The sequence below is a fragment of the Etheostoma cragini genome, chromosome 4 (genome assembly GCF_013103735.1).
Source record: "Etheostoma cragini isolate CJK2018 chromosome 4, CSU_Ecrag_1.0, whole genome shotgun sequence".
Lineage (NCBI taxonomy): Eukaryota > Metazoa > Chordata > Actinopteri > Perciformes > Percidae > Etheostoma > Etheostoma cragini.
The window spans coordinates 10,800,949-10,817,789 of record NC_048410.1 but is presented as its reverse complement, the minus strand read 5'-3'; the positions used below and the strand labels follow the sequence as shown (position 1 = coordinate 10,817,789).

General features: G+C 39.7%; 1 protein-coding gene across 2 annotated transcripts in view; it reads right to left on the bottom strand.

Moving 5' to 3' along the window:
• Positions 1-2,738: 2,738 nt before the first annotated feature.
• Positions 2,739-16,841, bottom strand: part of cpne5b (copine Vb) — a 111,269-nt gene continuing 97,166 nt past the window's right edge. For both annotated transcript variants that reach the window (XM_034869387.1, XM_034869388.1), the window contains 7 exons: positions 16,124-16,170; positions 13,779-13,960; positions 13,435-13,562; positions 11,822-11,924; positions 4,877-4,934; positions 4,226-4,299; positions 2,739-3,479 (listed from right to left, as the gene is read on the bottom strand). In XM_034869387.1, the coding sequence (XP_034725278.1) occupies positions 3,288-3,479; positions 4,226-4,299; positions 4,877-4,934; positions 11,822-11,924; positions 13,435-13,562; positions 13,779-13,960; positions 16,124-16,170 (784 nt within the window). In that variant the 3' untranslated portion in view covers positions 2,739-3,287. The remainder of the gene's footprint in view (positions 3,480-4,225; positions 4,300-4,876; positions 4,935-11,821; positions 11,925-13,434; positions 13,563-13,778; positions 13,961-16,123; positions 16,171-16,841) is intronic.

The window sequence follows — 16,841 nt, the reverse complement described above, 5'->3', positions numbered from 1 at the left end:
CCTTTCGCATTGTTTTGCAAGGCCTTTAGCTTGCTACATTAGACATTTGAATAGAACCTTTAAGCTGACATTAATTCTGACTCTGCCTTATTTTGTCAGTTTAAAAGAAAAGGACACCCTTTTACAGTCTATTGTATTTTAGCATTGTTTTGCATTTGTTTACACGCCACACCGATAAGGGCAACATGTACGTTAAGTAGTAAACAAAACAGAGTGAAACTGGAACAATGATAGAAGAACAATGGTTTTGGGTAATGAGTGACAAAGATGGAAAAAGTTCATATAAGATTAAGAATTAGTTTGTGTCTATGTAATGCTAAAAAAACACACACAAGTACAGCCATGCTAGCAGCTCTGTGAGGCCGCACTTGCTTTGAGCTGAATGTTAACATCAACATGCTGTGTCAGTGGTGGAGTATTGTCCGGCTGCACGATTAAACCTTCTGGTATAGGGGGAAAAACACTTTTGGGTTGTTTGTGTATCTTTTAAACCAATCACAATCATCTTGGGCAGAATTAAGCCAAAGATGCAGCAATGGTGCTGCTGTTTAGCAGGTACTTATGCTTACCATCTTACTTTAGAGTGTTAGAGTTCTAACAGTTGAAATTTTGACCTCATAATGACGCTACAGGAAAAGTCAGAGGAGGATGTCTCAACCCAAATTTCATGACAATCGATCTAGTAGTTGTGGAGACAATTCATTCTGGACCAACGTGATGGAATGTCTGACATTGGCATCCCCACAGGCTCACTGCTATCGTGGCAAACAATTCAAACTTAGTAAAACAAGAATCTGCAAGCCATGGAAATACAATTTTTTATGCAACATGTGTATGTCTGCCTTTAATTTTAGCAGTCTTTTGTCTACTGCATTTTTTTCATTAGGGTGTCCTGTTCCTTAAGCACAAAGCCTAAAGTAGAAAGGCCAATTATGTGGACTATGTCATTATACACAGTGAGAGAAAAAAACACTGAAAAGAAACTGTCACTGCAAATTAATCATAAATGCTATGTGATTTGTCAGATTACAGGCATGATGGCAGAAGATTTGAGTGTTACGTTGTATTCTGTACTTTTATCAAAAACACTCCTCCTTGTGGATGTTTTAGCCTAGTCCTACTCTTGAACCACGTGTGCTTACTGATTATATTCCTTAATGTTCTTACATTTTACAGGATGATCTCCGCATTGTTGTAAGGCATCACATCATAGGAATGTCAGGGCTTGATGTTGCATCATTGTGCAAGGATGCCTCTCATATGACAAGCTTTGTTACTGATGCGTTCAAATTGGATTTGCTACTTGAAAGCCAGTTTGTTTTTGTTTCTTAACACTAACCCGACATTACAGACGACAGGAGGCTACAAAAATGCCAATCCAAGATTGGCAAAAAAGGATCCATCCTTACCCTGTTGTATAGATGGATTGTTAATGTGTTTGAACATAAAATAATTACTTATGCACTGAATGTAATGAACCTAAACCCTAAAGCCCTCTAGATCACTTGTGAAATGTCTCCCACCAGAGATTTGTAACACACTGCTGCTAGGCTCGGGCTGTATGAAAAGTAAATCTCCAGTGAGAAACACTGGCTGTGATGGTGCCGACTCTCAGTGGGAAGTCTGTGACCAAGGAGGTTATGTGGCTGCTGATGCGTTGCTGCTGGGGGCTTACAGATTTCCACTGACATTGGAGTCTTTGTGTTGCAGACGTGGTGTTTTTGGTATCGTATAAGGGCCGGATTACCTTTCTACTTGTCCCTGGGGCAAAAATTAGATGTGGCCCCAATTAATCACTATGTCCCTTTAGTTCCCCCAATTCCTTTTGCAACATAAACCAACCCGTGTTCCTGCGTTGGGAGTTCTACCTTTTCCCTTGATTGCTGTGTTTCAGTTAGGGATATTTTGATAAAAACCCATTTGTTTTATTAATATGTAACATAAACGCATTAGTGTATGCATCAACCAAAAAGGGAAAGTTATAGATTTTGACACAATGCCTCGCTACATGATTGGATAACCATTGCCTTAAGACCCTAACCGTCTATGTGTATTGCCTAAGCCTAAGTAGCTTCAACCTTGAGTCTGTTTTTTACTTATATGGTACTGTATTTTGTATTTACTGTAGGCTATATTGCAAAAGCACACACTTTTTTGGGGAAGAAACTGAGGTTTTGATTAATAGGTTAATATTCCTCTTGTGCAAAATCTTCCTCATGGGATTTTTTTCATTCTTAATGAGAACCTTAAATCATTCATGTTTTCAGTATTATTGATAAATTGCAGCCACAGCAAAAAGTGACTCAAAATGATTATATACTGTGTAATTATCCTGGTAGCTGCAGGGTTTCCCGCAGCACTTTGCAGCTAAGGTGGCCTCCTAGGCCACACATCCCTCCCGCCTTAACTACGTCGTCAATAAATAAAAGTGTATCTGCGATATCCGCAACAGGCTTGGACATAAAAGCTACGGGCTGCTTTGGACTTGTCAGTCTCGCAAGCGGTTTCAGGAAAGTGGCTGCATGTGTCTGACAACCCTGTAGCATCATCATTATCTTGTCCTTGGTACAGAGACACATTGTACTTTTTATCTGCAATTCCTTGAAAATAATTGATGACCATCAAATGTCCATGCCACTCTGAAGAACACAAATAATATACTGGGATATGGGGGAAGTCACTTCTCATACAACATGCTCTTATAAACATTTACCTAATAAAGAAGAGATGAGGTAACTACATACCTGTAGTTTTTTCTTCATCATAACTGATGGATTAGCAGAAATGTAGATAATTCCCCAATATAAAAACTAATTCCAGAATGGAAAAGGTGCCTAAAAATATCACTGCATTAGGCCACACCAATGACTGACGAACAAGGCTTAGGTCAAAGTTCACATGTCCTGGTACAATGAGAGAAACAACCACAGACAGGCACAAATTTTAACCACAACATGATCTTTTGAACCAACCTGCTGTCAAATTAGACGTAAAACAGTCAATGCCTTGGTGTGGGGTTAAAAGGCTTTCACCAAGTCCTGGAAAGTTTGAGCCTCTCTTTAAGGAAAATCATCCAAAAGTAATTCATAATTAATAAATCAAAGATAAACAAACCAAAAAACTGCTGCTCCTATAGTCACTAGGAGATTACGGCACAAAATTCAACACCCATTTCCTGGCGTCTCGGCTCCTGTTTGTACCAACAAACAGGAGGAAAAGAGTTCCCACTGGACTCTGAGTGGCTGCTGCATGCTGTCAGTCCTCAGTTAAAAGCCAGGAGGACGGCCTCAGATCAGTGTGTGGTGGTGTGTGTGTCCAGGCGGTGTGTAGGGAGGTGGTGCTGGGTTGGGTTTTATCCCCCGGCTCTTCATGTAAGAGATGAACTGGTCGGGGATTTCTGCTAGCACATCTTTAGCAAGCCGAGCCATGCTTAACACATGGTTGCCTGTCCGGTCCATGTAATCTCTGAAGGGAACAAACTGAGTAAGAAGAGAAGAGAGAGTCAAAACTTGACAACAAATGGTTCCCTCTGTCTAGCATAATTCCATCAAGGGATTTTGTTGAAGTGATTCATGAACAGCTCTAAATACTTTTTTTCCAAGAATGTTTTCTGAGTAGGGTGATATACTGAATGGAGAAATCCAGAGGGCTCATGTTTAAGCCCCTATGTTAGTCAACAGTTCGTGCAAGTTTAAGTATGTTGATCCATTACTAATCCTGCACTAACGCCCAAGTGAAAATAGATGTTGTTCTACTGGGGTTTGACAAAATGACTTGGTGTTTTGTATTATTTGTCATAGCACATGAAGGTCTTCCCAGGAAACTGTTAAGCTGAGGTGGTAAGCCATCCAAATCACAACATCTTGCTTTAAAACTTTAGGAAACCGTGCACAATGTCCGTTGTCCACTTGTCAGATAATTAACTCTTTAGTTTTAAGATGCATATGGTTTTCTATAGTGACACATAATGTAAAACGTTTTAGAGTGCTTGTCTCCATGGAAATTCACAGGAAGCACACACAGATGTCCTAATCTGTTGGAGTTGTCAGTGCCAACAGATGGTGTTTTGTCAGAAACATTTTTATGTACCAGCACAACTGACAACAGCATGAATTTAAAATGGAGATGTAAAAAATATGACCCATATACTGTAAAACACGACAAACCCTGTAAATCTGAGTTATTCCTGAAATTGTGTGAACCTGTTTTTCTAGTGCATGGTCACCTGAACAATGTCTCTCTCTGCCAATTTCCCCCGGGACGAGATTCTGATGTCATCACCATCCAGCTCCACCATAGCTGAAAGATTACACACACACATACGCACACACGCATGATTGGTACACTACTGATGCACAGGTTTATTTATTATGTATCATATTAATCCAAAATATTTTTGCTCTGGCGTTGATAAGGAATAGATGACGTTGAGCTGTGATCTAACTTTATTGCATGTCCAATGAATACATTTTATTTATTATATTTTATTATAGTCTCTGTGCAATTCAGGATCGTCTAAGTACTGCAAACGCAGCAATTAACCTCAGCCATGTCTTCTACAGTTATGCTTGCATCCACCCACACATTACCTTCCCAACTGACTCATTTGAGTTTGTATAGTAATTTTCTCTCGGCTGTTTCTTTCTGAACTGGTGCCCGAGAGGTTAGCGCTGGCTGTAACAGTATTAGTCTGTGAGTTGTATGAATTAAAATGTTAATTATTGACGCATGTTTAAATCTGTTTAACTGACTTGATTTATGTATGCTGGATAAAATAATGAGGTTTTCTTTACTATGATACGTTGCCATAACACCATAACCAAAATATATCATCATTATGTTAAGGCAGCAGTCAAAAACATTAAAGTCCCTGTACCGTCAAATTCAGCCTGACCCACTCCAACTATGATGATGGACATGGGAAGTTTGGCAGCCTGCAGAGGAATCATAAAAGAACAAGTGAAATAAATATTTATTTTTCTTTTCAAACATGTACACATTTCAAAATAGAGGAGAGACACTTGTCCACTTCACCAATGAACTAAAGCGTGCGTTGCTGTATATCAGACATTATAGCAGTTAACAATGCTCACTCAAAACGGTTACAATCACACTAATGCTCTGTATCACCCTTTAACTATAGGAATTAACTTAAAGTAAGACAAGGCCTCCAGAGAGACAAATCAAATTAGAGTCAGGAAGTCCAATTAAGATCTCAAGTTGGGAGATATTTCAACAAAAACTTGTTTTTGTATACGCTTTCCCTATTCCAGACCAGATGTGTTATGTCCCTGTATCCAATTTCCTGTCGTATGAATGCTCCCCTGGCTCTTATCTTTGGATGACACGCACTGTATTTGCCAGCTGAATGCTGGATTAAACTTGCTGACAACACTAACAGCGTCCCCCGAGATAACGGAACAACAGGTCAGTAGCATCAGTACTGAATCTGTTTTCATAGCTTAAAAAAAACAATCAAATTTATCCACAGAATTCAGAAGCTTGTTAAGGCTGAACGGTAACATTTGTTCACAGCGTGAAAAACAAGTGTTAGTAGACACCTTGATAAATGCTCTGGCTTGTTTGTATTTCAGTAAACCAATCACAACCATCCTGGGCCGCACAAAGGCCCGATAGCAAATACAGCGAGAGGGGAGGAACATAAGGCGCCGGACGTCAGGCTTTATCTCAGCAGTACGTTTAGACAGACTAGGTTTTACATGGCAGGCAGGTGTGGCATAGTGGCATTTGTGAGCTGGGAGAGGAGGGAGAGGGAAGAGGTGCCAACTTTAATCAGTAAAGCAACCATCCTCAATCATCCGCCCAGCCACTCCCAAGCCACACCTCGGGTCAGATAGCATAACTGCTATTAGTCTTTCTTCTGTGGAAGTTCACTTGCTCCATCAAAGGCGCAAGCTGGACTGCAAAATACACCAATTTACTAAAAACACATTGTACTGGGAAATGAACCATGTTCACCATCTCAGTTTTATCATGTTAGCATGCTAACATGCACTGGGGGAAAAAAGGGAATGAGTACCCAGGGCCCTCATGTGAGGAGGGCCCGAAAAGATGCTAAAATGAATTTCTGTGGATGCGGGGAGAGGCCCATAGAAAATGCCTTTCTACAGGGCTCAGAATGTTGTGCTACCCCCCTGCCAAGACTAAAGGGAATGTCAATATTTTTGCTTATTAGATAATAAAATAAATTGACAAACTGAAATCAGAGGGTCACCAAAGTTAATACAATACACTCTGAGATGGACAAAAATACCACATTTCATTGAAATTCATCAAATATTTGTCTAGACATTTCACACATTTTTGGAGGAAAAGGCAAGAGATCACCAGAGTCTATGGTACATCATCTTGGAACCATGAATTTCTAGCATCTAGCAGCTGTTGGTGTCTCAACATATTTTAACCAGCCCAAGTAACAAATATGCTAAATATGTTGTTGTAATATTTTTCCCTTCAAGCAACAGCTTCTTCATTCTCTTAGAAAGATATCTATAAGTAAAATCTAAAGGTTTTGATCATTTGACTTTCATCCAATGCAACTAAAGTGATTTTCTTTACAATCAGCTTAAGTCACAATGACTGCATTGCACTCTAAAAGGCCATGTTGGTGTCTGTTGTAATTTCCAGAAAGATGGTAACCCAAATGCTCAATGCAAAAGCCTATATTATGTGTAATGAGTTGTTTCTGCAGTCACATATTTTGACAAAGCCGTTATAACTAGTCCAATTTTATCTCTGGCACAAGACAAATGTACGTGGGTAAGAGCAGATTCTCTTAATGCCATCTCAGCTGCAGCACATCAGCGTGATAATCAGTGTTCAACACAACTCCTGTCAGTGCCTGTTCTCCCACGCACACACAAACACTCATACTTGCAGATGTTTGCACACACATCAAATATCACCAAAAATAACCTGGCAATCCACCATGCCCTACTTTTGCCATTCTCCTGTCACATTGACTGCCAGCGGAGATCCAGTTTAATGAGACAACAAAACAGCATCAATCAACACTCATTACTTCACAATCTCACTCTGCCTGTGCTGCTTGAATCCAAATGTCATGCATGTGCATGATTTGACGGGTGTGTGCTCTTGCATATGTGGACATGCATACATGAACAGGTTTGTGGATATGTTTGAGGTGACTGTGCAATCAGAACGGGATCTCCTGAGTCACTGAACCATCCCCCTTTGGCATTGGTTCAGTTTCTTAACTTGCACTGCTTCAATTATTTTTCTTTAATAACTTTAATCTAGAACAAGTTTAATTACATTTGAGCACACCTCTGTTAAGACAGTTTTAATTTAAATATGAGATTATTACCAAAGAAAATGTTAGATATCCCGCTAATTAACGGCACAAAAACAAACAATCTTGTTGGAGGCTACAACCTTCATTAAACAGTAATTGCCAATTAAAGTGCTGTAGTCTGTGCTACATGTCCAGAGGGCCGTGCATTAATGACCCCTGTTTGTGTGTGTGTGTGTGTGTGTGTGTATGATCATGTGGCTACTATTTTAAATGTAGGTCCTTTATGACTAATGCAACTTTAGCATCAGTCTTTTTGCAAAATATCATGAAGTGCATTTTAAAAATTGTTTCTGCATGGTTCTCGTTTTTAAAACAAGTCTGCAAGGAACATTTAGAGACAGTTGAAGATTACGTTACCTTAATTAGCTAGCTGACTACAACTGATGAAATCTGCTTTTGTCCACCATTATCACTGTAAACTGCATATATGCTCTGCGAGGATGGAAAGCTTGATGGACTTAACAACATTAACAGAGAATGCAGGGCTTAGCAATTATTGTGCGATGTGTTTAAGTTTACGACCTTTGGGAAAGTGAAAATGTTGAATCATGACAGGATGATAAAATATGTGAGAACTTTGGACATATGAAGCTTTGCTAGTTGTTGTTTATGTTTGTGAAGAAATGAAGGATGGCGCTCAGAACTATAAATGTATGGTACTTTCACTTTAAATTGATTGTTTGAAAATGTTCTATGGGATCATCTGAACTAAAATTGCACATTAGACCTTTCTAAGGGTTTTAAATGTCATGTGTGACATGTGTTATGTTGTTATTACATGTGCATACATTTGTATAGATGTTTATATATATGTATAGATTTTTCTATAATTAAAATTGAGATAGTTTTGGATGTTTGCCCCCTTGTCCTATTTTCACTACATGAGAGAGTGCCACTTTTTTGTGTGTGTGATGTGAAGTATATTTTAAATGAAGTAATTATTACATTTACTTGAGTATTTTTCAGATAGGTATTTTTACTCGTACTTAATATATTTAATCAAAGTTTTTCCACCTCTGTTACAATGGTTGTGAAGTACTTTTAGTGGGCCCTGGCACTGATAAAGAGAAGAAGCACAAAACACGGGATGCTGCCTTTAATTGATTTCTTATCATGTCAGAGAATTATGTTATAGTCAGAATGAAGTGACAGGAGTAAGGAGAGAGCAGATGAAAAGATTTACATCTTTGAGATGGAGAGAGACAACACAAGTCTTTGAATCTGTGAGCGAGGGAGAGAGCAGGAGGCAGCAGAGGGACCCGAGCTGTGAGCAGAGGAGGGGGATGCTGAGTGATTGACCGGACGGATGTGGTATAACAGATTCTGTTGTACCTGATAAACATCATCTTGTTTCACCACATGGGTCTATATTACCCCTATTTTCTACTGAGCACGTTTGCGCTAGGTTCTGGAGGGGCAGCTAAAGAGGAATGGTAGATTTATTTATTTATGCCTTCTGGCTCAGCTCTCTTTTTCATCACAACGGTGTGATAAATTGAATGTAATACCGCACCTATTGCGCCGGTTTCTGACCAAGCTCCCGCTCCATTGTACCCTTACTTGTGAACAATACCCCAAGTTATTTGAACTCCTTCACTTGGGGTAAGGACTAATTCTGCAGTAGGCACTCCATTGGTTTCTTGCTGAGAACCATGGCCTCAGATTTAGAGGCGCTGATCCTCATCCCAGCCGGCTGCCAACTGATCCAGTGAGTGCCCAAGGTCGCAGGCTGATGATGCCATCAGGACCACATCATCTGCAAAAAGCAGCAATGAGATCCCCAGACCACCAAACTGACACCCCTCCTCACCCCGGCTACGCCCAAATATCCTGTCCATATTACAAACAGGATTGATGACAAAGCCGGAGGCAAACCCTCACTTGAAACGAGTCCAACTTACTGCCGAGAACCCGGACACAGCTCTTGCTTAGGTTATACAGAGATTGGATGGCCGTGGGAAGGGACCCCCTTATCTCATACTCCCGCAGCAACTCCCACAGTGTCTCCCAGGGGACTTGGCCATACGCCTTCTCTAGATCCACAAAACACATATAGACCGGTTGGGCATACTCTCAGGCTCCTCCAGGATTGTTGCAAGAATGAAGAGCTGGTCCATTGTTCCACAACCAGGACGAAATCCGCATTGTTCCTCTTCAACCCGAGGTTCAACTATCCGCTGAAAACTCCTTTCCAGCACCTTGGAGTAGACTTTACCAGGGAGGCTGAGAAGTGTAAGCGGAACCACCACCCTGGTCTGCCACTCCTTTGGCATTTTCCCAAACTTCGGGACGCAGTGTTGAAGAGGCATGCCATCCAAGACAACCCCTCCAGACCCAGAGCTTTCTTCATTTCTGGACGGATCTCTTCAATCCCCGGGGCTTTGCCACTGTGGAGTTGTTTGACTGCCTCGGCGACTTCCACCAGGGAAATTGACGACAATCCACCATCACCCACTAGCTCTGCCTCAAAAGACACCCCCGCATACTGTATAAGTCTCGTGTACAACACCATGAATGACAAGAGATTTATCTTGGAGGTGGAAAAACATTACACAACACCACGCATCCCTTTTATAGGGACAACACCATAAAAGAGAAGGCATGGAGTTTAATTGCAGGAGTGCTTGGAGTGGAAGGTAGAGACTAGCTTAATAAACACGTAATTGTTCTTTCAAGCACTTGTAGAAACATCAAAATCGGTCGGGCAGGCAACACACTCCACTTCTGAGACGTTCCCGTGGTGTTATGGCGCATGCCGGAGGACGGAAAAAAAAGGCGGCGCAGCCAGAACACAGACAAAGAGACACACAGATGTGTCCAGTGGAAAATCCAGGTTAGGCTTGGGTGGGTGTACAAAATTCCGAACCGGTTTGATATCAAGCCAAAGACCGGACCGGTATACCAAAGTTTATCACTAGATGTCCCACTTGTCCCGAGTAACTAAAATACCCATACTCCCACCGCTACTGAAATGTAATTTCCATGTAATTTTACAGCGTTGCTCGGCTAGGGAGATAATTGCCATCAGACACTAGCGCTACTAAATAGTAGTTCACTAAATCATAGATATTTTTTATACATCCATCTCACTTAAGCAACTGATAAGTGATTTGATTCAGAAAACATCAATTTTGCCATTTTCTGAATAACACTTTTTAGAAGAAGCTGATCTCGTAATGGGTGGGTAGCACACCTCCATGAGTACATAGCACACCTCCATAAGTACATGAGGCAACTGTCTGATTACTCCACATTTTAATTAGGATACTCTGTATCGGCCAGGTTCTCCGTCAAGTAAACATAGTAGTACAATGTGTTCCTTTGATGTAAAAGTAGCCTAAGTGGTTTGGGGTCCTGCTGTAAGTAAATTTTGAGTTACAATTTGGTTTTGGAGAATTCTACAACCAGCAATACCTCAGGCTAAGCAATCACCCCGTTCCAAACAGGTACATTTTCAACGAGCACTGTACTAGTTACTGAAAACATGGGGGACAAGTGATACATGTCCACACATTGACCCAAACACACACAAACACGTGCATGCACAAATATAAACCCACTCCAGATGTCCTCAACATACAGAGAGTAGTGCACATTCGGGCTTCCGCTTGCTTCCTATTGCTTTTTCTTGAAGGCACCTTCCAGCATGAATAAATATGAGAACATACTTAATATAACCTCGGCAGTGTGTCCTCCCCCTCGCTCGGATCCATCGAGAGTTAAAGGGAAAGCAGTTGAAGCATCAGTAGACAGAGTGGAGGCAGTGAGATAGAGCAGCAGGCAAGATCTTAAAAGGAAGGTGTGGCTGTTCTAATGTTTTGACTAACAGTCGCAAATTCCCTTTAAATCCAGTCTGCTGGATGTTCTGTGCCTGCGGTGGGTTGAGGAGGAGGAAGAAGGGAGAAAAGGCGAAGAGGGAAGAAAGCTGCCAACTACTATTTAAAGCTGGGAGAAAAAAAAGATTTAGGGCAACTTTTAGGGAAAGCTCAGAGGAATAAAGGACAATGATGTGTATTTGTTAATTTACAGAAGCAGGTACATCTTGTTCAGTGCTGTACTGCTTTCGGACAGTAGAGGATTCATTTCACGCAAGAACAAAAACATAACCTGGGTGTTGGGCTACTTTGGTATAGTTGTTAGGTAAATCATTATTTTTTTAATTGATCTTGCAATAACAGAAAATAATTGTCAGTTATATGGATCCATTATGACAATTACAGCCGCACAATATATTGTTTTTTTTATTGTTATATCAACTAGCGCAATATACACATTGCAAAAGGCTGCAGCACATCGCAAAAGACACTAAGTACACTTAAATATTTGTTTATTTATTGCAAGTCATATCTTTATTGCGATATTCTATCGCATATTTGTGCTGGGATAATGCCCAAATGATATGTTGATTTAAAGGAATAGTTGGACATTTTGGGAAATTTGCTTTCTTGCAGATAATTGCACCCCCACCACCGTTCCGATTCTTACATTAACAATGGCCTCTTTGGTCTGGGCCATGTCAGAAATGACGCCGTCTGTGATGATGAGAAGCACAAAGTACTGAGAGCCGTCCTGCACTGCAGCTGAATACCTACACACACACACACACACACACACACACACACACACACACACACACACACACACACACACACAGACACACACACACACACACACACACACAGATACAGAGAGAGATACAGACAGTAATGAGCTGTATGATCTCATTAATACAAGAACAAATCTAACTTTATTGATGGATTAAAATGGATCTAAACATTGATACCACACATTGAAATTAAATCCATGACAGTCCAAGTCTTATCACGTACTCTCACCACAGTCAAATTCAATACAACTTGTTCTTTTGTTTTTGCTGTACTTTAGGTAACTCATTAAATGCTGCACAAATACACATTGATTAATCAGCCCAAACAATCACGTTTACCTCAAAGCTGGTTTACTCTGCTTGATTCACAGATTAACACCTTTAGTTAAAAATCTCTTTGTACTTGTTCACCTATTCAAATGCTAAATACCAACACTAGTTTTGTATTCTCAAAGCTATGGCTCCCTGCCACAGTTTAAAAAGGGTTTTTGTCAGAGTGACATGTTTAATTACAGAAGGGCTTGGGGTAATCAGATGGAGAATTGTCCGGATATGGCTCAACAAATGAAATGACGAGGGAATTGGTGAGAGGTGGAAGTGGATGTCTGGGGCAAAATAATCCACTCAAATCATGTCACAGTTGCATATTTTTTGTTTTATGATATGTGATGTGTCAGTATATATGTTCCATCAGCTATTTCTGCCGCTCTTTTGATAGCTGTCAGTCAATCTAAATTCACACATTCATACATGTTACATTCTGTTTGTGGTGTCTGGCAGGACATGTCATCAGGGTACTGGGTCAGAAAGCAGTGGCACAGGAAAGCAAAACTACCTAAAGCCAGCAGTCTAAAATGTGGATGTATTAATTGGAATAACTGGAATCTTATGGAAGATCATAATCTTGAGGATCTTTGTGCTAACATTTTGGTACAAAAAAAAAAGCATTGGACAATGTGTCCTGATCCCTGCAGATACAAAACACAAACGTATGTGAGAAAATCTGTTCAGGTTTCACTGTATTGCCAATACGTTTATTGTATTTGACTGTAAATATGAATGAGTCAAAACCATTCCAATATAAAATATAAACTTGTATTTTGAATTTGCATGTTCCTGTCTAAGACCAATTTATATCCATGACCGCACAAGTAAAAATAGATTAGATAATAATAAGATAAAGATAATTTGTTTATTAGTCCCCAATGGGGAAATTACTGCACTACACTCTGTGTACACACTTTTTGTTAGTACTCACACGCAGGCCTGAAATACACACACATGCTCAGGACCTATACATGCACTATACATGGAGAGATGTCAGAGTGAGTGATTATTTATTTATTATTATTTATGATTATTCAGAGTGACTTGATTATTCAAGTCTCTTACTGTTTTCAATAAACCTGCCCAATGGAAGGGAGTGATATAGAGATATGTAGTATTGTCCTTGTTGCTTTGCCACTTTAATAGAGCTGCAATGTTCCCTCACCTGGCAACATGGTTCACCACAGGAGCAAAGTTAGTTGGCCCGTACAGCTGCACTGTCTTCAGACTCTGGTGGTATGCCTCTAAGATGCCCTCAATACCATTGCAGTATGGATTTTCCAGGTTTCCATTCTTTATGGAGAGAAAGTACACTGCCTTCATTAGATGTCATTTACTTGGTTCTGATGAACCTAGCCATGCACAAAATCAATAAATTAGGATAAACACAATAAATTAGAAGATTCAGTGGAACGATTTGGGGCGTTGGATATTATAAGCATGAAATAGGCTTGATAAAAATCATTGAACTGATTAATCAAAGATGAAATAAGGAGAGGTTGACTTCACCAGTGGAAACTCATGCGAAACCCGTCCATCAGGGGGCAGTTTGGCTCCAAAGCCCAAAGCAGGGAACATCTTGTCACTGTCATAGTCCTGAATGATCTCCCCAACAGCCTTCAGGGCCATAGCGTAAGCGTTCAGCTGGTAGGGATTCATGTAGTGTAGCGAAGTGGACTGGGACGGGTTACCTATCAACCAATCAGTCATGAGGTCATTGTGGGTAATGAGCGACAAAGAGGTTAATTCTAGAATGCAATATGCTGTTTTAGTGTAAAGACATGCAGCTTTTGATCACAATTAGCAGGAGCTTTCATGTTCAGTCATAAGGGACGATGAATTATAAATTAAAATCCAGAAGTTTGTGACACAATCAAGGGCAATCTAGTAACAAACAGTGGGGTGAAAGCCATTTTGAGAATTAAACACTTCCATTAATTAATTGAGAATTGAGAAAGCTTCTCACTAACTGTGACCTTCTCAAATATCCCAGCTATAATAACACACCATTGAGTAATTTAGCATTAATAGCCCAGCTGGGATATTCTGAGTTTTTTTCAGAAAATGTTGTTATCATTGCACCCAGGGAGGTTGTGGATGACATGTGCACATCTGATTAGACGCACGTGCAGGAATCCTGCTGTTTGCCTGGTCAGGCTGTGAGTTCACAACATGTAGCACAGGTGATCATATCTGTAGTCTAGAGTGTAACAACAACGTGTCTGTCACCTTAACCTACATCATGGTTGGAAATCTCAACAGGTTGGACTATCTGCTAAGCCCCGCCCTCTTTGTTACTGTTGCCACACTTGTCAAGATTTGTGTTTGTCCCTGCCACATAGGCCTGTGCAGTTCATTGACCCAACGAGTTTCAGCAACAAGGAAGTGCTTTGATTCTGTAATTTTGCATTGTAACTTTCCATCTACAGCAGAAGTTGGAATGTGTTAAATTATGTATGTAAATTGACATCTGCTACTGTGATCACCTTGCGATTACTTTTTTAAAGCACATTTCTGCCCTTTTTTTATAATAGAATTTACAGCGTGCAACATTAGCACAGCGCAGGGTTTAGCTTGTCATTGCACTGTTTAAAAAAGTCATTGTGACTGGTGTTAGTATTTGGGTTTTTATTAGTGCGGTCAAACAATGAAAATATTAAATCGCAATTAATCACAATAAGGTCATAGTTAACTCGCAATTAATCGCACATTTTTATCTATCTAAATGTCCCTTGATTTCTTTTTGTCCCATTATTGTTTCTCATTTTAATGCTCTTATCAACATGGAAAAGTGAATTGGCTTGCTTTGTGCAAAATGTTTTTTTAAAATTTAAAACAATATTGGCATATAGCCTACTACGGTGTTCAATTTCACACGTAACATTCTCACTAGTATATCTCACACAATGTAACACTGTCCATTAATAAAAGGGTGAAAAAATACTTTGATGAGGCCGCGGAGAAAATGTGTTTGCGTTAACACCATTAATAATGTGTTTAACTGACAGCAGTTTTTATATATGTAAATAACAATATAATATCATTACAGAAGATGTGTTGAAGGCAGGGTTGGTAACATTTCCCAATATACAATTTTAACATATTTTTTAAGTTGGTTAAAATACTGTCTCAGACTAACTTTTACACAGGTTTTGAAATAATGCTGGTTGTTACTAATGTAGGTAGTAAGATAGTTAGCTTGACGTGCTAACATTTGCAGCTTACGTTAGAGAAGATAAACACACTTTTTAATCCATTCCTTACACTGTGTGATTGTGTTTATGGTAGTATAAAGGCTAAAATAACTTTTTATTTACCTATTTTTTTTACTTCTGACCCATGTAGACCATGCGTAAATAATCCAATGCACAGACATGACTAGTTACATTATTCTAAACTATAGTTGTTTCGGGCATGAGTTAAGCAATAATCACCCCTTGTAAATTCAAATTTCCACATGTAGAGCTCTTGTTTGCAGATATATCTTTTGGAGCTTTGTTTTAGGCATTATTTATGCAATTAGAGGTGTAATTAGACTCAAGTGTGATTCTTTCATGTCAAGCAGAGTTGTTTTTTCCATTTTTCTTAAAATGCCTCCTAAAACTTTTTTATTTATTTAGAGTGTATTGACAAAGTATTTAGGTTGAGGAGATATCCTGGAAAGGCTATCACTTACACTTACAATGTGTGTACAGTATATGCACCCGCACTTAGCTGTTTGTGCGATAGATTCTGAACTCAAACATGCACTATTCTTGCCTACACACACAAACACACACACACACACACACACACACACACACACACACACACACACACACACACACACACACTTTACCGTTAGTATCACTCACCATTAGACGCTGTGAAATCGATGGCAACAGTAAAATTGATCTGCGTCCTAGAAGGGGGATGGAGAAGAGGATAAAAAATCAACGACTGAGACCAGCCTGTAATAACAAACCAGGCCTCATAAAATTCTACTGTTTTCACACCCAGTCACACACACTAAAATGTTCAACACCTAGATGATAAGATGATAGATGATACCTAAAACTGAGGATCATACACAAAGTGTGGCAATTATTTCTTATGATATAGCTACAAACCATTCAGTATTTACAGTTTTCTTCCGATTGCTAGACGCCAGTATGGTCAAGTTTAGTAAAACTCTAACTACAGTCTGCACAGCAGCAGTTCATGTGGACCAAACTGTAGTTTGTTTTTCATTGCTTAAATACATTTTACAAAACTCTACAGACTTATCCCGTGGGTTCCACAACACTGTGGATTTGCAGCACTTGGTGCAAGGTTGTGCATAAGGCTTGGTGCACTGAGCCTGTTTTGAGATGTGTTTTAACACTGCTGTCAAAACTGTTAATCACACAGTCAAAACAGTACAGATTTTAGACTGGTACATTTCAAACACTTCTGATTGCAATGCTTTCTTGTTTTAGAATTTTTGGTAAACACATTATGTATATACAGTTTATAAGGAAGGGTCAAAGCCTTTTTTGGAAATAAAGAAACAACAAATATCGACACAATTGTACCGTTTGAGAAAAACAGTGA